The 20,279-nt window shown below is 35.3% G+C and overlaps 1 protein-coding gene across 1 annotated transcript; it reads right to left on the reverse strand.

The window, feature by feature from the left end:
• Nucleotides 1-1,248: 1,248 nt before the first annotated feature.
• On the reverse strand, nucleotides 1,249-19,782 carry LOC129806744 (chondroitin sulfate proteoglycan 4). The gene is made up of 5 exons (XM_055855516.1): nucleotides 19,698-19,782; nucleotides 19,150-19,577; nucleotides 11,121-14,496; nucleotides 7,577-8,218; nucleotides 1,249-5,048 (listed from the first exon to the last, which is right to left on the reverse strand). Exons 1-5 carry the CDS (start codon nucleotides 19,780-19,782, stop codon nucleotides 2,494-2,496), a joined length of 7,086 nt encoding a protein of 2,361 aa, XP_055711491.1. The 3' UTR covers nucleotides 1,249-2,493.
• Nucleotides 19,783-20,279: the final 497 nt, after the last annotated feature.

Genomic DNA, 20,279 nt, shown 5'->3' on the forward strand with positions numbered 1-20,279 from the left:
TTATACTTTTAATGTTCTTTAAGATCTAGAGTAGAAAACAATTCAAAATCAAGGGGGAGATAATAGGGTTAGAAGTGGTGTACAGCTAAAAATGAAGTGCTTGGAATTCTTTGGAAGTGGGAGTGTTCGATTATAAAGTCTCTTCTGTCTAATTCCGTATTTTTCAGACTACGTTACTTTTAGTTGAGATTTTTAATTCGAGCGGCAGTATAATTTAAAAGATTTGTTGAAATTCTCAAGTTCGGCTATTACAATGAAATGCAGCAGATACGCTTAAAATTATTACAATATTTGAATTTGTGTCGTATTTTTTCCGAGGAAAATATTCAGTTGAACAATAATTTTGCTTAATTTTTGCAGGAATTTCAAATTCATATAGTGGCACGCAAAAGTGACATAGCATTGTAGTTGACTTTCAATCAATTTGATATAATTTTTTTTCTAATTTATCGTATTCGTTTGACTTTTTCGCGTATGTCATTAAGCGGTATCCCTTATGACCTCTATACACTAGAGAAATTTATGTCCATATTGAAGCAAATTCCCTATGCTTGTGTGGGAAAAACTCTTCAATATGGACATAAATGTCTCTAGTGTGTAGAGGCCATTACCTCCACAATTTTTTGCTTATTTTTTGCATTACTGGAAAGGTTTTACTGTATTATATCTGTTCAATGCCAAAAGTATTCTTCAAAAAAGTGGATTTGTGTTTTTGAGCACAATTACAAAATGAGGAAGGAAAAAGTACATTTGTAATATTTAATGTTAGACTAATTTTGGAAAATTTTAAGTGACGAACTTTCACTTAAGAAACATTTTGGAGGTGTATTTAGATCGCGTCCTTGCTCTAAGTATGACTGAAAAGTGGCTTTGAAAATTTAGAAATAAGGATTTATTCTTTGAAATATCAATTCCATTTAAAAGATCTCTAATATTGATGCTAATATTGTGAGTATCCTAGCGGAAGAAAATTTGTGGATAACAATTGAGAAACTGTTAAGATGTCAGAAAACGATAATTAGATCGTATTTCGCTACGTAGAAAGACTTGGATGTGTTTATAAGCTCGGCACGTAGGTGCCACATTCTTTCACTCAAAGGAAATAGGGTAACTTTATGATCGTGGCCATTTTTTTCCTGATATGTTCCGATTGAAAAATCTTTTCTGCGGATCGATAGGTGACAGGTTATAAGGAATTGATCTAATACAACAATAGCGAAAAGATCCTGGAAAAAATATCCAAGAGTGCAAATTGTTTTAATTTTAAAGGATTTTGAAACCAGAGAGAAAATCAAGCTCAATAAAAGGTGAAGATACGTCTGATGTGCTGAATTAGTTGTTGCACTAGTATTTTTGAACTCTTACAGACTTTCCAGCACAGTTTCAATAATTACAAACGACAATACGTATTTTTCCAAAAGTAGCTTCACTGGTCTCTTAGTAAAATTCAAAATATGTTGATGCCCCCTTCGTAAAACGCAGATAATATTAAAATATTGAAAATATGCAAGAATATCTGGCGCTACAAATTCAAAATTATAACCAAAATATTAAAAAATATGCGTAAAAATAATTTTCTTGAGATTTTTTAAGAATTTTTATTATTAGATTTTTCATCATATTAAATAAATTATTTATTTAAAAGTATAAGAAGTGCATGAAGTGCTGGAAGTATTGCCACATTTTCGAGAGTGTTGGGAAGTTTTGGAAGTACGAAGGCCTCTTCCAAAGTCGTGGAAGTGCTTGGAAGTGGTGTACACATTTTCACCCTAATATCTCCCCCTTGTTCAAAATATTTTGGAAGTGTATTTTTTAATAAACAATTTTATTATTATGTTTATCAAAATAATAGGGTTTCCACAAATGTTTATTGAAGATTTTTAATTCAATCTTCTAGATAAGACCAAGACCGTCAAGATAGTTTTTTTTTACGAAAAGGAAAGTTTTCCATCTGGTTTTCTATAATTTCTTATCAAAAGTTATAAATATTTTGTTTTTCTTTTATTATTTATTTATTTTAAAAACAAAATATTACTATTCTGATCTCAAAAATTTTATTCAGCAAATTTTTTTAAAAGCAAGGCAGTAAAAAATATAGAACTTTTGTCAATTTTTGCTACAGCAGCATATTACTAAATTAATTAAAAACTAGGTTTATTCAAAAATAAGTTTAAGTTTTGTAATGTTAAACATGGAGTTCTACTTAGAAAGATCTATATAAGTTAAATAAATTAGTCGTTAAATTAGGTACTTACTCCTAATTTTGAGTATTAAGTAAAACTTTATTTGGCAATTTATTTTTTGGCAATAAGTACTTTTAAAGGTCAACCAAATTGACCTAATAATTTTAATAGTACAAAATTGTGCTACTGCGTACCATTTGGTTACAAATTGTGTAATTATCTATCAGTAGAAAAATGCTGAAAAAATTGGGGTTGCACTCCAATAAAAAAAACTATATGAGACCTACAATAAAAGTCTAAATTTTAGAAGCTAAACCCAGTACTGATTCCGCCTTAGGAGAGGGTTGGTTCCTTGGGGCGTTTGCGGTTGTTGAGGTTGAGCGATTGAGGAGTAGTTGATGTCGTTGCAAACATCATAGCTGGGACACCAGTTTTCGTTGTCATCTCCATAGGGATAGCGTATACTATGCTGAGGATCAGGAAGATTGAGATCGGCCATATCAGATTCAGAGTCTTGGAAGTCATTGGGGTCAAATCCAATAGGGATCACCTTACACTGGGGTACATTACTGAGCCCAGGGAGGGGTGTTGAAGCTGCCGTAGCGGGGATGGATTCAGGATCTGAGGATGTATTGACACGTACTCCGTAAGGAAGGAAATCAGGAGGACGAGGTAGGGATGGTGGGTAGTCTTTTTTGGCGTTTTTAGCAGCTCTACTGGTCGCGCGGCACTTGATGATGACAACTAATATCAAGGATAGAATAACAATAGCTGCAACAATGCAGACTATAAGAACGTAGTTGATCGGTAGACTGCTATCTGCAACCATAATTCCATTCTCTTCCGTGGCAAGATCGTGAGAATTGATCGTGATTGCTACGGTTCCTTGAGCCGGTTGAACGGATTTTATTTGAAGGACATAGTCGAAACTATCGCTGATCGTGTATAGATCTTCATCTGGGAGTTTCTTGGAAACGAAGTAGATAACTCCACTTTTCAACTCTTTATAAGTAAAAGATGTAATATCCTTATCTTTATAGGAATCTCCATCTCCCGTAGTTCGAGTAATCTTCTTTAGCTTCCCATGCTTGGCCCTTGATGTTAGGGTATATTTTGGGTTGTATCGGTTTAGATTTAAGTTCGATGAATGATGAGACATGGCTGATGTACTCAAACGGATTTTATCTCCCGCAGTAACTGTTATAGCATTGAGTGCGATAAAAGGATGAACGATCACCTTGACCGTAATCACACCTCCGTAGTTCGTATCGGAGATGTAGGCTGTGACTTGGAATGTGTCATTGGACCTAGATAGATCCGTTTGCATGTAGGAGATCTCATGTTCGACCAATTGCATCTGACTAAAACGTAGCACAGGTTTCTCATTGCGTAAGATAAGGCCTGCTGTAGGAGTCATTGTTATGTTATACATCAGCCTGGTTTTATGAACATTGGTTTCAATATACAGATGCCTTTGTTCTATCAGCGCAGCAGAAATGCCTTGTGGAACAAGAATGGCGTCATTCTGAAAACCTGCTGTTATGGTTATCGGCAGTATGTTAATATTGAAGATTTCGTAGGCAGGTTTAAACTCTCCGTCTGAAACTTTGAAGTAAAATGTTGTGGACTGAGCCTTGCCTGAATGAATATAGATCACTTTTCCTTCATCAATGTCAAATTGGCTGAACTGATTGCCATACGCGATGATGTCCTGAGCTATTCCTTCATCGGAAACCTTATACAGCAGGCCTACAGTCGGTCCACTGATGATGTCATAGATGATCTCCGAAGATGGAGTATCTGCATCTTCAGTTAGTAATTCTGATCGGGTAATTGTCTTGTTTTCTCCTTCAACTACGGAAATATGAGGAGATTGCGTGATCAACTGGAAGGGTTGATCATTAATTGGATTAATTATAATCGGAATTGTAAGATTGCAGAGGAATATATGACCCTGGAGTAGATAGACTGACATTAGTAGGCGATCTTCAACCGTATCCGAATGATCATGTTTATAATAAACCCGGTTGTTATTGAAATCTTGTAAGGTAAGACGATTATTGGTGGCATTCATCTTCCCATCGATTATCTCCACAATTCCATGGTTTGGAATAAAGGGTTCAATGTAGAGTTCAGGATCATGGATCCCCGCCCTTGTTTCAAGGTACTCCAATACCTTTGAAAGATCAAGCTTAATTGGAGCTAGTTCTCCCTCATCGAGACTTATTCTAGGTACCGGGAGGAACCTGAGTAAACCCCCAGAAGATACAGAGATATCAATTTGGAAAATTTGATCAATCAGGCTATTAGCATGGCTAGAGATCACGTCGAAGTAGAAGGAATCATTAGTTTTTAGTTCAAGCATTGTATGAGTGTGCTCATAGAGAATCTTTCCAGCCCTCACATCACTCTGTGTGAACTCTGATACTTCAGTGGCCATCCCATTTTCCGAGTATTCATAGAGGATTCTTCCGAGCTGAGGGGGAATTGTCACAACATATCTCACAGCTCTCTCCTCATCAGAACACTTGAAATGCAGCTGTTCAGGGAGAATTTGCTTTCTCGTGAGTGGGAAAACGTGCAGATGCTCATTTCTCACTTGGACCAGAGACACAGGATTCACTGTGATGTAAAGGGTTTGCCTGGAGGTATTATGAACGCCATCCGTGACGAAGAAAGTCAATTGGCCACTTGAGAAGGAGCTGTTGTGCGCGAAGAAGACATTGGTATCATCAATTTGTCTTTGAGTAAAATTCCCAATGACTTTTTGGGATACACGGGCATCGTCCAGAGTCAAAACGCCTCCCACAACTTCATCCACCACAAATGTTAAATCATCAGCTGGTGTATCGTAGTCCTGAGCCACTGCAAAGATACCCCCCAAAGAGAAAGATTAATGATCTGGCAAACGGTTTTTTTTTCGATCAATTAAAATTGCATTGTTTTTTAGGATATATCAGGATCAGGATATCTTATTGACATAAAAATTAAACTCAAAATCGGAAAGTTAAAAAATCAAAATTGCTCAATAAAATCTAATAAGGATAACCAGTGAGAAACGGAGATAAGCATATGGTAACAGAGATTATTTTCTGGTCACATTAATGAGTTTGTGACTCTTATAATGCTTGCATATGCAATTCTAGGGTTAAATATTAAGATAAAAGATCGTTTTTCGAGTCAATTTTAAATGTGTCAACCGCTATAGAAGTAGGTGAGGCCCGGTCAAAATCCCGAACGCTAAAATCCCGAAAGCCAAAAACCCGAACGCTAAAATCCCGAAAGCCAAAATCCCGAACGCCAAAATCCCGAACGCCAAAATCTCAAAAGCCAAAATCCCGAACGCCAAAATCCCGAAAGCCAAAATCCCGAACGCCAAAATCTCAAAAGCCAAAATCCCGAAAGCCAAAATCCCGAATGGGCCAAAATCCCGAACGTCAAAAATTCCGAAAGCCAAAATCCCGAACGCCAATATCCCGAAAGCCAAAATCCCAAACGCCAAAATCCCGAAAGCCAAAATTCCGAATGGGCCAAAATCCCGAACGCCAAAAATCCCGAAAGCCAAAATCCCGAACGCCAAAATCCCGAAAGCCAAAATCCCGAATGGGCCAAAATCCCGAAAGCCAAAATCCCGAATTCTTAAAAGCGTCACAGCTACGCCTACGATTATACCCGCGGTTGCTGGAGGCAAAGGGAAATCTTCTGTGTCTTAGGAAATTACTCTACACATTTTCCTCCATATAATATCATCACTTTCAGAATTTTAAAATTCGGGATTTTGGCTTTCGGGATTTTGACCTTTTCGGGATTTACGCGTTCGGGATTTTGGCTTTCGGGATATTGACTTTCGGGATTTTGGTTTACGGGATTTTGACTGCCATCAGCGAAATATAACGTTAGAAATGTAGCCCCATCTCCCTTTAATCACTTTTCTTGATGAATTTTAATTGGTCGTGAACGTAAACCGATAAGACATAAAAAAAGAAAACGAAACAAAAAAGAATTCAGACTGGATTTTTGTCATTATCATATGCTACGGTTTTGAGTCTTTCGCAAAGACGAACGCTTTGCTATATTCCCTTATATTTTCAATAACCAAATTTTAATGATAGAGCGTATTTCTCAAATGATTTAGACAAATTTGAATTCTTTGAAAAAAAAGTTGGAATCCTGGATAAGCTTGAATTAATTTTAATCGGATTCGAGCCTGTAATAATTCGGTTATGAACAAATTTTAAATTTAATTAGTTAATTTTATTTAAATGTGAACCGATAAGCATTAATGAAATGCAGAGTTTGAAAAAGTTTTACGAAATATTTAAACTTGTGAATACTATGCTTTCCCCCCTTTCTCCTATTAATTGAACTTTTAAAAAACCCTATTATACAAGAGGTCCGAAACTAGTTTTGCGAGATCTATGACCATTTTCAGATCAAAGGTTTAGCCTAGCTTCCGAAGGTCTCAAAATCCTAAATAGCAACCAATTTAATTTGTTCTTCTGATTCAAATTCTGATTCAAATCCCCTTAATTAGTCCATTTATAAGACAAAATTTTCCAAAAAATTTCGACTGACAAAAAATTAGAGAAGTTAAGCCTTATGGCTAAGCCTTAAGTCTGAAGCCCGTATAAGGCACAAGTTCGTGGATTTCGCAAAGCTGCGATTCTGTGTCACCCCCTTTTAGTGATAGATTTGATGTTAATTCTCCTTAATAACTTAATTTTATTCACATAAAATTATTTAACACTGACCGATTTTGATTATTGCTTATCCAATTATTTCTTTTACTAGATCAATGGTTTTTTTTACTGCTCGAAGTCAAAGAGAGAGCAGTTATATAATCGACTTTTTTTCAACTTCTCACTGTTCTGGAGCTTAAACGGTAAGAGATATCGACTTTCGGATTTCGATGGCCCCTCCTCAAATGACATTATCTCGTACCCAACCTTTTTACTTTTCCCCCCTCCTCTTTCGTACGTTCCCTATTCCTTAAAAAATAGGTCAAATTTAATGCATAATGAGCATTTTTTCAATTTCTTATAGAGATTATTAATTTTTGGCGAATGAACAGAATACGAAGTATAAAAAAACAGATATTACTCCAATTTCATGCAGATTAAATTCAATTTGTCATTCATAACAAGGCGTAATAAAAAATAATTATGAAAAGCCGTCAAAATATTTACTCAACAACTTGCTGAGCGAATTTTGTGTTATCACATGGGAAAAACTGGTTTATTTATAAAATGAAACAGATCACAACTCATCACACTCTTGAGATTTATCTCTTCAGAGTTCATAAATTTTTTTTTAGCACAAAGAGGATGATTTCATGAGATCTAGTTTAGGCAAGATCTCTTTGGCAATGCTCATAAAAAATGATTAGTTCTTACTGAGATCAGTCCGGCGTATTGGGCTTCGGCCACCTGTCCACATTTGAAGTCCTGTATTCGTGACTACTTGTGGGATCTCATCGTTAACTGGGAGAATTGCCACGTGGAGGTAGAAGGGAACGCTCTCCTTGTTCCTCGCCACAGCAATCAGAAGGATTGTATCTGATGAATTTTCACTTCCATTGTGATAGTACATGATAATACCAGCTTCCAGTTGCTTTTGGGTGAATCTATTGACTTTTGAGGATTTTCCGGACTTGATATTGCCAAATTGGGGCTGCTGGAGGATCTTGTATTCTAAGATTTTTCCATAGTAGAATTCTGAGAAGGGTATCATGTCGTCTGGAGATAGGGCAACTGATCCTCCTTCCTCCACGAGAATTGTTCTTGTTGATATGTACAGATTCTCAGGGATGATGATGATTTTGAGCTTGAGATCCCTCAGCCAAGTGATACCATTTGTCACGTCGAATACAAAGAAATCAGAAGATTGATTGACTCCTGCTTGAATGTAGAACATCTTCTCAGCATTTATTGTACTCTGATCAAAGACTTTGCTGTTGTATTCATCATCCAAGGTGATGGATTGGATCTCCAAGTATCCATGCTGAGGAGAAGTGGTCACGAGATAGGTAATATCCCCTGGAAATAAAAGATTTTTACCAGAAATTCAATAGGGAGTAGTCCAGAATGGCAAAAAACAAATGGTCAGTAAAAAGTTAAAAGTGGTCAGCAGAAAATCAAATTTGATCAGCAAATAATTCGAAATAATCAGCAAAAATTTTCAATTTTGTCAGTAAAAAGTGGTAAAAAGTTAAAATTGGTCAGTGAATACTTCGAATCAGTAAAAAATTAATCAGCAAAAAATTAAAAATGGTCAGTAAAAAGAAAATATGGTCAGTAAAAAATTAAAAATGAGCAGTAATAATATTCGAGTTGATCACCAAAAAATTAAAAATGAGTAGCAAAAAAAATTAAAAATTAAAAATTAAAAACGAGCAGTAGAAAATACAAATTGGTCAGTAAAAAATAAAATTTGATCAGTAGAAAATCAAAAGTGAACAGTAAAAAATTAATTGTGGTCAGTAAAAAATTAAAAGTGGTCAGTAAAAAATTAAAAGTGGTCTGTAAAAAATACAAATTGGTCAGTAAAAAATTAAAAACGAGCAGTAGAAAATACAAATTGGTCAGTAAAAAATAAAATTTGATCAGTAGAAAATCAAAAGTGGTCAGTAGAAAATAAAAAATGGTCAGTAAAAAAATTAAAAGTAAACAATAAAAAATTAATTGTGGCCAGTAAAAAATTAAAAGAGGTCAGTAAAAAATTAAGAGTGGTCAGTAAAAAATTAAAATTGGTCAGTAAAAAATTAAAATTAGTCAGTAAAAAATATAAATTGGTCAGCGAAGAATTAAGCCAGTGATAATCCTAAATCAGCTTATAGAGGTACATTTCCTTAGGGATCGGGAATCTTCGTTTTTTCCATTTTGTTTTTTACACTTTTGTTTTTCCCGGTTTTTTCTTTGGAATCTTTGTCTTCGGTAACTTTTTTTTTTTTTTTGAAAACTTCGTCTTTGGAAATCTTGTCTTTCATACATTTTTATAACTTTCCAAAAACTTCCTTTTTCTCAAAAAATTTCCCTTTGCCCAAAACGACGAAACTAAAAATTTGCCAAAACAAAATTTCCCTTTGCCCCAAAAGACGAAACTAAAAATTTTTCAAAACACAGAAAATTTCCCTTTGCCCTGAAGGACGTAACTAAAACTTCAAAAACACCATTGTAATATCATTATTTTATTTAATACTCCCTCCGTTCCGAAATAAGTCGTACGTTTGGGAAAAAATCTTGTTCCGAAATAAGTCATACGTTTGGGAAAAATTGGAATTAAGGGAAAGTTTGTTGGTAAATGTTTTATGTATCAACAATTATCTCTTGTAAAGAACTATTGCTAATGTTCAGTACTAAAATTGGGGTCCAGTCTTGATGGTATCTTGAGGAATGAATGTCTTAAAAATGTCTTATTTTTGGCGTTTTATTTTCAATCTAACATAGATGCAGAATGGTGAGAGATACAGACTTGGGACGTTCGGGGGACCCCCCCATAAGTTGACCCTGGGAACATTAATATGTTATTTATTTTGCCCCCACTCCTTCCCTTTCCCTTCAAAATCATGTTTTTTGGGATTGCTCGAAAACACGTCGTGCGATTTCTTTTTTTCAATTCAGAATATGTTTTAGAGAAACATATAAAGTGTCCCAGGGTCAACTTTTGGGGGGTCCTCTGAAGGTCCCAAATCCCTATTTCTCACCATTTTGCATCCAGATATTCGAACACATAAAAAATGGATATTCTTTTTATTGCTCATTCTGCAAAATTTGAGCAATAAAAAATGTCATATCGGTAATAACTGTTGAGTTCTACTTGTGCATACTAAAAATTTAGAACAAATTCTATCCTGTAATGTTAATCACAGTCCATTTTTTAGTAATTAACTATCTACCGGAGCTCTTTGAAAAAAACGCGAAAAATGGACAACTTCAACATATCGAATCCTCAACATACCATCGTGATAGGATCCTCATATTATCCCTGAACATGGAGGATAGTTCATACACAAGATATTTGCCAATAACAAAAACATTCTCTGAAACCATTCCTTAATCCCTAATTTTTCCCCAAACGTACGACTTATTTCGGAACGGAGGGAGTAAAATATATTTGTTTGAAATACATATAAGACAAGATTTCCCAAGACAATGTTTCCAAAAACAAAGGTTACCGAAGACAAAGATTCCAAAGACAAATTGGAAAAAAATAAAATGGAAAAAGACAAAGATTCCGCAAACCCTTGGAAATTATGAGAGATAGAGGCCTCATACTTTACACCCTATTAAAGTCTCCTTTAGGCTCAAGATGTGCGAAATTTCACTTGAAAATGAAGAAAATTACTGCTCATTTTTAATTTTTTACTGACCACTTTTTATTTTTTATTGTCCATTTTTTATTTTTTCTGACCACATTTTATTTTTTTACTGCACATTTTTAATTTTTGCTGACCAATTTTTTACTGAATTGAATATTTTCAATTTCTTGTTTTTTATTGAACTTTTTACTGACCACTTTATTTTCTACTAATCAAATTTTATTTTCTACTGCTCATTTTAAATTTTTAACTGACCACTTTTTATTTTTCTACTGATCACTTTTTATTTTTTACTGATCAAATTTTATTTTCTACTGATAAAATTTTATTTTTTACTGCTCAATTTTAATTTTTTTACTGACCATATTTTATTTTTTACTGAACACTTTTAATTTTTTGCTGATCACTTTTAATTTTTTGCTGACCACTTTTTATTTTTTACTGACCGCTTTTAATAAAGTACTGCTCTATTTTAATTTTTTACTGATCTTTTTAAACTTTTTGCTGCCTTTTTTATTTTTTACTGACCATTTTTTTTATTTTTTACTGATCATTTCGAATTTTTTGCTGACCAATTTTGACTTTTTACTGCTCGTTTATTCAATGTCGTTCAGAATTACCTGGAGAAATCTTCGGATGGACAATTTCCAGAATGTCTCTTGAGATGATCACACTTGTTGACTCCTCGACAAATAGTGTTTGATTCCTCCGGATCTGAAGGAGCTCCCAATAAGCAGCTGGATAAATCCTCACCAGCAATTCACCTTCTGTCCAAATACCTTTGGCAGCAACTCGATACCTAATTTTATCCATGGAAGCCACTTCAGTGTTCCAGTATATGATCTTCTCCTGATTAACATTTTCTTGAGTGAAATTCTTAATTGATGTCACATTGAGATTCCTAGGGAGAATTGTAGCATTTAATTTTCTTTTTAGAGCCATAATGCTTCCGTAATTTGGTCCATCTGTGATCTTGTACTCAATTTCATCAGGTTCAGCATTCAAATTGGTCTCAATTGAGAGATCTTCATGGGTGATCGTGATAAACCTTCCCTCTTGCACTACTGAAGCATTTGAGTCACGAACTTTGAGAAATGGCTCAGAAGCTTGAATCTCCAGAAATCCTGGTACTTCAAATACCCCATCTGACACGATAAAAGTGATCTTTCCGTATTCTGCTCCGTGATGTTTGATCATAATCCGACGATCGTTGATGTCTTCCTGTGTGAAGAAAGTCGTCTCGACACCCTCCTTATACATCACACCATTTGGCACGGTGACTTGGGAATAAAATATGTTTTGTGCACCTGTTTCGAGATCATGATCCTCATATTCGAGATCACTGCGAGACAGTGTCTTACTTTCTTCTCTAACGATGTAGAACACTTTGTGATGGGCATTGTAGGGTTCATTGTCATTGACCAATTTTATTTCAACATCTACTTCACAGACAAATTGAAAATTTGATTCAGGGTCAGAGAGGACGAGGATGCTAAAATTATCCTCTCTGGATTCAGAATCATCATGGCAGTAGTAAATATTTCTGGAGAGGATCTCATCGAAGGTGAAGGATTCCATAACGTTAATCTTGATATTAGTTTCGTCATAATTGCATATTGAACCGTGTTTCGGAGGATGAGAAACATTAAATGTGAGTTCTTTGAAATGATCAAAGACCACTTCAAAATGATTTGCAGTCAGTAGAGCAGCTCTTCCCTCATTCACCACGATCTTTTCTTTAGTCTGGTACATCAGGGACTTCGATAGGTTCTCCGTAGGATTGTACACAATATTCATTCTCCCAAAAATATCCTCACATTCCGGAACTGAAACAGCAAATTCAAAGACATCCACAAAACTTGAATATGAAGCCAGGAAGGTTCTGTACCTCATAACATTTTTATCAATATCTTGCTGAGTGAATGAATCCATTTCTTTGGCAGCTTGAGGATATCCATCAACGTAAATAATTCCGTATTTGGGAGGCTTCAACACAATGTAGATTATGTTTCTGGCAAATGTTGGCAAAGGAAGAGTCTGATGGTAGAGATTATCACTTTTAATCGCAACATCTCCACTTCCATTGATGTACAAGTTTGCTTGACGCTGTATCCCAATCTTCAGTTTCGTGAACGTTATTCGAAAGTCGTAAGATTTAGGCATAGTTATCGGAGCAAGGGAAACTGTGAACTTGAAATCGTCATGTTGAGGAAAATCTGTTGTATGCAGATATCGTATTTGTCCAAGAAGCATTTGGTTACTGGTAAAAGAATCCACAGTTATCCAGGAGCTATCCACACTCCTTAGCTTCTGGATACTCCCATACTGTGGTGGCCTTACGACATCAAACTTAACATCTAGTTGATCATCATCTGAGTTTGAGACAAAGGATAGGTTCCAAGGAGTGATAAAAGCAAATGATTTGTGAACCAGAATAAGGCCGGTGTTGTTAATCATTCGAAGTTGTAAAGGTAGAACTGAGACTTTCAACATTACCGTAGGGCTGGTCTCCATCCCATCTGAGACTTGGATAGAAATTTCCATTGAAGTATCCTCGGGGGTATCCGATTCTATAACATAGGTAACATGTCCTTGATTAATATCCGATTGTGAGAACGTTGATACCGGTTTTCCTGCTACTTCTAACTTTCCAGAAATCCGGTTTGGATATGGAGATGGTAGAAAGGTATAAATCAACGAACTATCAGGACTATCAGGATCGGTTGCTAGAAGCAAATCCGATCCAATTACCTTGGGTATTCCTTGGGTAAGTCTTAGCATTCTATTGTGCGGAATGTATAGCGATGGTGCATCGTTAACAGGAGTTATGTTTACGTGTAAAACAAATCTATGCTTCCCTTGAATGTAATCCGGAACGGATTCTCGATTGGTTGACACCAGTTGCATATCCATAGTGATATGGTCTATGAAATGTTCGTTTCCGTTATGTGTATACTTCACCTTATCTGTACTCAAGTCCATGAGTGAGAAGAGTTTGCTCTGAGTTTCATTGCTATCCGTAGTAAAAGGAGCAATAGCAATGGTTCCATGCTTGGGCGGCTGAACGATATGGAAGATAACTCCAGCTTCCATTAGTCCAATCTTTGAGTAGTCAAAGAGGACATCGATATATGCCGGGGAAAGGAATACACTGTCACCTTCCATCATTTGCATAGGCGATATGGCTAAGATTTCAATGTCTATGGGAAGATCTATCCTGGAGAAGATCTTATATCTCTCCAGGAAGTCCGCTTTAATGCAAAAAGCTTGATTGCAGTGACAGATAAATTCATCAATCCCATATGGTTGGCATATACTACCAATTATGCAAGGCTGTCTTTCTATGCAGGGATACCTCCAGACACAGTCCACAGTCACTCCCTGTGTTATCTTCATATCGGGAAAGCCAACCAGTTGACGATTCACCAAGATGTTCTTCATGCATCCTCTAAAGCTACTTTCAGCAGCTCTACATCCCTTCATAGTAGCCCTCTTTCTGAAATTGTAGTCTAATCCGCCAATAAAGAACTGTTCATTCAACTCAATCACTTGACTACTTCCATTTGCAAAACTTGCAGTATTCTTCACATCATCCACCACAATCTCCACAATCATAGGGCTGTACAGGATCGACACATTGTGCCACTTTCCATCCGAGACATTTCTATCAGGGATTAGTTCGACAGCATTTGATCCTTTTCCCACTAAAAGTCTGAGCTTTGCATCAACAATTTCCAGGGATATAAAATCCATATTTCCAACGTTGTACAAGACACTAGAAATCATTTCAATTGTTCGGAATTCCAAGTTCCACGTATCTCCAGAATACATTGTAGTCTTTCCCAGAACCATAAAGGAATCATCTTCAATAAAACTGACACTTTGCTGATGATCAGCATCAAATTCTGCAGCACAAGCCCAAGATACCCGAACACTTGCAACATGGGATGTCCGTTCTTTAGCACGCTTGAACACATTGATGTTGTTGTAGTACATCTATAAGGATTTAGCATTAAGACAAGCATATTGATCGAATAAAGATGGAATGAAATATTTGACGACATTATATGGAGAATTCTTAAGGATTTGTGTCCTTCGAATGAGCTAAAGCTTTGTATCTACACACAGAAAAATTTTGACTCTAAATTTATGAATATATAAGATCCTGGGAACTTAAATTGGACGTGAATCCCCATGGCCCTTAAGTTTAGAAGCTCTGAGCAAAAGAAATGGGCTAGAATCCCTAGCGCTTTCAAGTTAAGAGATCGGGAACTTAAGTTCAGCATTAGCTGGAAAATGAAAAATGTCTAGAGATTTGCAAATTGCAACTAAAACTAAATGATCAAGGATTTAGAATTAGGGCATTGGCATTCATTCGATGGGATTTGAAATTAAATTCCTGGGTGTTTCTGTTTAAGAATTTTTAATTTTTCTGTGTGTATACAAAAATGTTTTTCACAAATTTCTGATCATAAATTTATTAGGGGTAAAAACGTTCTAGAAGAACGATCATGGTGGACAGTTCGGCCTTATGCAAAAGGTATATGTATATGTCCTGGTTCTCAGCAAAATTATAATCTAAAAATCGGTTTTTGAAATGTCTTTGAATCCACAGGTTATGGATTATAAACGTCTATCATCATCTTATTAGTGATTAGCTATCTTGGTAACAAAATGAGAGAAAGTTCAATGGTTGTGCCATTACTCGTACTTGTACACACTGAGAAGAAAACGGGGTGCGATTAACTTTTTTTCCTCATAACTTTAACACTTTTTAGGTGAAAAAATATATCAACATATCAACATTTTTATTGTTAATTTTACACCTTTTTAAGGGTAAAATCAACATGGAAACGGGTACCTTTAACCCCTAATACACCTAAAAAGCATAATATTTACACCGATTTCGGATCAATACTGCAGGGCAAAATAAACATTTCCGGAATGTTATTTTAACTTCCGAAAAAGTTAAATCCGAAATCCGAAAAAGTTAAAATAACATTCCATAAATGTTAATTTTACCCTGCAGTATTGATCCAAAATCTGTGTAAATATTATGCTTTTTTGGTGTATTATGGGTTAAAGTTACCCTTTTTCATGCTAATTTTACACTTAAAAAGGTGTAAAATTAACATTAAAAAGTGTTGATATATTTTTACACCTAAAAAGTGTTAGTTACGAGAAAAAAAGTTAATTGCACCCCCTTTTTTCTCATTGTAATTATCATAGTCCTTATTGGTAGGTAGATCAGACCGAAATAAATTTTATTTACATGTTTCTAATTTTATTTTTTTCAACAGTTTTATTATAATTTTGTATTTCGCTTAAATCTTTATTGAATTGTAAAAATAAATGGTTCATCATAAACTTTGTGAAGATCTGCACCATATTAGATCCTCTGAAAAGCTTGGGACTAAATCTTTTTTTCATTAAATGAACTTTTCGAGGTTTAAATCAACTTTGGAAGTTGCTCATATCAACCCCTTGAATTTTTCGGGGGATCAAATGAGGTCCAACTTTTTAAAAGATTTTATAGTGGACTTTTTTTTTAGTTGTAATTTTTAGTATATTTAGTAGTAAAATCCGTTTTAATTTGATTTCGAAGAGCAATATGGCTCCCGTCTTACTCAACAAAAGTAACTAATTTATTCATTTAATTTAATTTTTAATTAATTAATTAATTCAATTATTTTTAACTACACAGATAAAAAATCGTGCAATTGTTCGTAAATGTTTGTAAATTCCTACTGGGGACTTACGAAATGCTCATAAATCGTATAACACACAAATAAGTTCGTAAAAATTTGTACTTTTCTTTTAACGATTTTGTAACATGTTCACTTGACGTACAAACATTTTTTCGTGAATTTCTTGTTTGACAAAATTTTACGAACAAATTACGATATTTTACGAATATTAGGTGAGATTCTTAACAATCTCACCTACTATAATCCTAACAAAATTTCATGTCGTCCGATCGACCTCAAATTTGGCCAAAATGTGTTTCAGCACTTCCTGATCACGAATATATATGTGGCTATTTTACGTTCCCGGCCGGCCGGCTGGCCGGCCGGCCGGCCGGCCGCTCTTTGGAGCTTAATAGCTCCTAAACTAAAAAAGATATCGACTTGAGGTTTTCGGCAAAGGTTATATATCGGGTGAAAATTGCAACTTGGTGCATTGACCCCCCACCCCCCACCCCTCCTTCCGCCATTTTGAAGACCCCCCTTTTTTTGTTTTCTCAATAGCTCAGCCCCTATGGCATTCAGCGGACTCAAATTTTAGTATGTTATAGCTGGGCCTTAGGGCTTTCCATCTATACCAAACTTAAGGTCCCCCGACCCCCCTGACCCGAGCTATAAGGGTCCAAAAAAAATTTCTTAAAATGGCCATAACTCCGGTTATAATTGTCAGAATTTAAAAAGTGAGGGCTTTTTGGAAAGCTCTCGTGAAATGCCACTTCCCCTTCTAACATCGCAAGTTCATAAAACCACCGCTAGGGGCGCTATTATTAAAAAGAAAATTTTTAAATCTTAAAAGTTAAATAACTCAAAAATTCCATTGTGCATCGGGCTGAAAATTTAGTATGTTGTAGCCGTTGATTATACCTATCAAACAAAAAAAACCTTAAGTCGATCCATAACCCCTGACCCGAGCTATAAGGGGTCAAAGTTCGAACATTGACCGGCCTCTATCTCCGGTTCTAACTAACATAGCGACCTAAATTTTACCTTTTTGGTTTCGTCTCGATGAGCACTTTCAGATGGAAGTTCAAAAAGTCACCACAGATGGCGCTGTGATAGCGTCAAAATTCATCGAAATTCAAAGTCACTTTTCTCAAAAACGGCATTGTGCAAGTTAATGAAATTTTAGTATGTTGTAGTCCAGTCTAGGACGTTTCCAAAATGGTGCAAATGCGCGCTGTGGTTAAAACAGAACCGGAGATATGAGGGGTCAAAGTTCACAAAATTCAAAAAATCATATCTCCGGTTCTATACGACCGATTTTGATGAATGAGGGCTTAAACGAAAGATCTCACCAAATGCTACAACTTTCTAGAATATTTGAACTTCGTGGGACCAACACCAGGGGCGCCACAGTCGAAAAACCAATTTCAATATCACATAACCTCAATTATCTCGACTGTCGCTGAACCGATTTTGATGATTACTTGAACATAATTGTAGAGCACATTTGTCTCTACATTTCGTCCATACATCATTTTCCACTCAGACTACGCTATCACTCCGATTTTGCCGTTTAAGTGTGAAAAAATTGATTTTTCCAATAATAACGCTTTGAAATCACTCAGATGCCAAGTTGACTGCCTCTACTCCACCAAGACACTTAAAATATGGTTTTAAATGAAGAGTCTCACAAAATACAACAATTCTTTGATATAGTTGAAGTTCAACAAATGACTACTTGGGGAACTCTGGATGAAAAAACAAGTTAAGAAACAAAAAACCTCGATTATCTTGGCTTCTGAGTAATCGATGAGATCATGTTCTATAGAAAAATTATAGAGTACATTCTGGTCTACATTTCACCCATATATCACTTTTGTGCCAGTTCATCCCAATCCTTGATATTTTGGTTTAAATACAAAATTTGTATAATTTCACGAATTTGATTCAAGATAACTGAATGGCGACTCACAATTTCAGCTCTAAATCGAATTTGCATGCACTCCGAGTTAACTCACGTTAAGAATCTCACCTACATAAGCCGGTTAGGATTATCTGTCCCTTTTTTATGTGTTTACGAACATTTACGAACAAATGTTCGTAAAGTACAAACTAAGTACTAACAAAGTAAAAATAAAGTACAAAATTTTACGAACTTTTAAGTTGGTTACATGATTTTAGAGCATTTCGTAAGTTCCCAATAAGAATTCACAATTATTTAGAAACAGTTTTACAATTTTACCTACACTGAGAAAAAACGAGGGTGCGATTACCTTTTTTTTCTCATAAATTTAACACTTTTTAGATGTAAAAATATACTAACATTTTTTAATGTTAATTTTACACCTTTTTAAGGGTAAAATTAACATGAGAAAGGGTAACTTTAACCCCTAAAAAGGGTATTATTTACACCGATTTTGGATCAATACTGCAGGGTAAAATTAACATTTTTCGGATTTCTCTCTGTGTACATAAGTTCGTATTTTTGATGAAAACCAACTTTCTCATTTCATTATATTGTTTCGAGCAATAAAAGATTAAAATATTCTTGTTTCATTAATTCTTTTGTGAAGGATTTTTCCTTTAGCATTTAAAATTGCTAAAATGATCCGTAGAGCAATTTTTCTAATTTTCGTTTATCTCCAAAAAATTTTAATTAATTTTCGTAGTGTGAAGAAAAAGAATAGAATATTCCATAATTGCTCGAGAATACGAGAATAGAGTTTAATGGTCGTTTCTGGAGAATTTATGCATATACAAATTTGAGGAAAATGTCTATAAAACCACAATATAATCTCTATTTTTAGAAACCTGGCTGCTTCATATTTTACAAAGGGTTAATATTTTGAGAAAATTTTTGAAGGAATGTCTTAGAATCTCCATGCAAAATTTTCGTAAAGAAAAAAAATATTGTCGTCAAATATTCTCACCCAAAAGTTATTCTTGGATTCAGATACTCTACATCAGACATGCATCCACGGAAATTGTCCACGGTGCTTAAGTATGCTTGAGAGAAGTCCCCGACTCCACCGAGAAAGACGCCAAAATGTATGTTGAGTTCGCCAATTCGCGATGGAACGGTTTTCCGATTAAAATGTTCATCCACTTGCATCGTTATATTGGAATCATAGCGCTGAATTGCAATTTCGTGCCAATTGAGATCATTGAAGAGGATGTTCCTGGGTGACCAGAGTTCCGTGGTAAAGTCTTCAATTTTGAAGATGAACTTTATCCTTCCCGCCTCGAGATTAATCAGGGCATAGTCAGTTCGCCCGGCTGCCAGGAAGATGAAGCAATCGGGCAGCATTGTGCGAAATCTCAGGCGAATATTGGTAGAACTCTTTGCCTCTTGCATGGGCATGGCAATATGACTGGCACCATAGAATGAAACTGCAGCATCGCATGGGGAAATTTGTAGAGAAAATTAATTTTAGGATGCCGCTAGTTCTCCTTTTTGGTGAGAGCACTCAAGAGAGACGTGGTACAACAAAAATATTTACATTAACTTACCTTTCACACAGTCAACGCCACGAACAGCTGTTTGCAGCAGTACAAATAGTACGACTGGCACCAAAATAGCACCGGCATCTCTCATCTTTAGCATCCTCCTTGATGTGCGTTCGGAACTCTCTTGCTAAACTCTCGTGAATCCCCAATACGATGACGCCTCGTTTGAACACAAACGTTCAGCCAGAAGAGTGCTAAATCCCATTGATCTCCATTCACAACTATTATTTCATCGCCAGCCGGAAGATTTTGCAATATGGGGGAAATTACATAAATATACACATCATATGTATTTAAAAAGGATAGAAGAATGTTAATTGTTTAATGGACCATCAAAGATGCATAAAATCAATCATTAAAAAATATCTCTTGGGATCAAAATATTGCATTTGGGAGTAATTATCAGAGTTGAAGATTTAGATGTAAAATCTACTTGAATAGGGATAACCGTAATTAAAGATATAGACTAAGACTGCAATATAATTAAGTTTAATAATTATTTATTTTACTAAAAATTATTTAACTCTAAATACCTATCTAAAAACACTTTTTTATAACATCTTGTGAGAAACTTGAAATAGAACT

The sequence above is a fragment of the Phlebotomus papatasi genome, chromosome 3 (genome assembly GCF_024763615.1).
Source record: "Phlebotomus papatasi isolate M1 chromosome 3, Ppap_2.1, whole genome shotgun sequence".
NCBI classification, from domain to species: domain Eukaryota; kingdom Metazoa; phylum Arthropoda; class Insecta; order Diptera; family Psychodidae; genus Phlebotomus; species Phlebotomus papatasi.

Coding starts and splice junctions, on each gene's coding strand:
- LOC129806744 (XM_055855516.1), bottom strand. CDS start 19,782: ATGAGAGATGCCGGTGCTATTTTGGTGCCAGTCGTACTATTTGTACTG. Junction 8,219..11,120: donor CCATCCGAAGATTTCTCCAG/GTAATTCTGAAC, acceptor TTTTATTTCCAG/GGGATATTACCTATCTCGTG. Junction 5,049..7,576: donor AATACGCCGGACTGATCTCA/GTAAGAACTAAT, acceptor GTATCTTTGCAG/TGGCTCAGGACTACGATACA.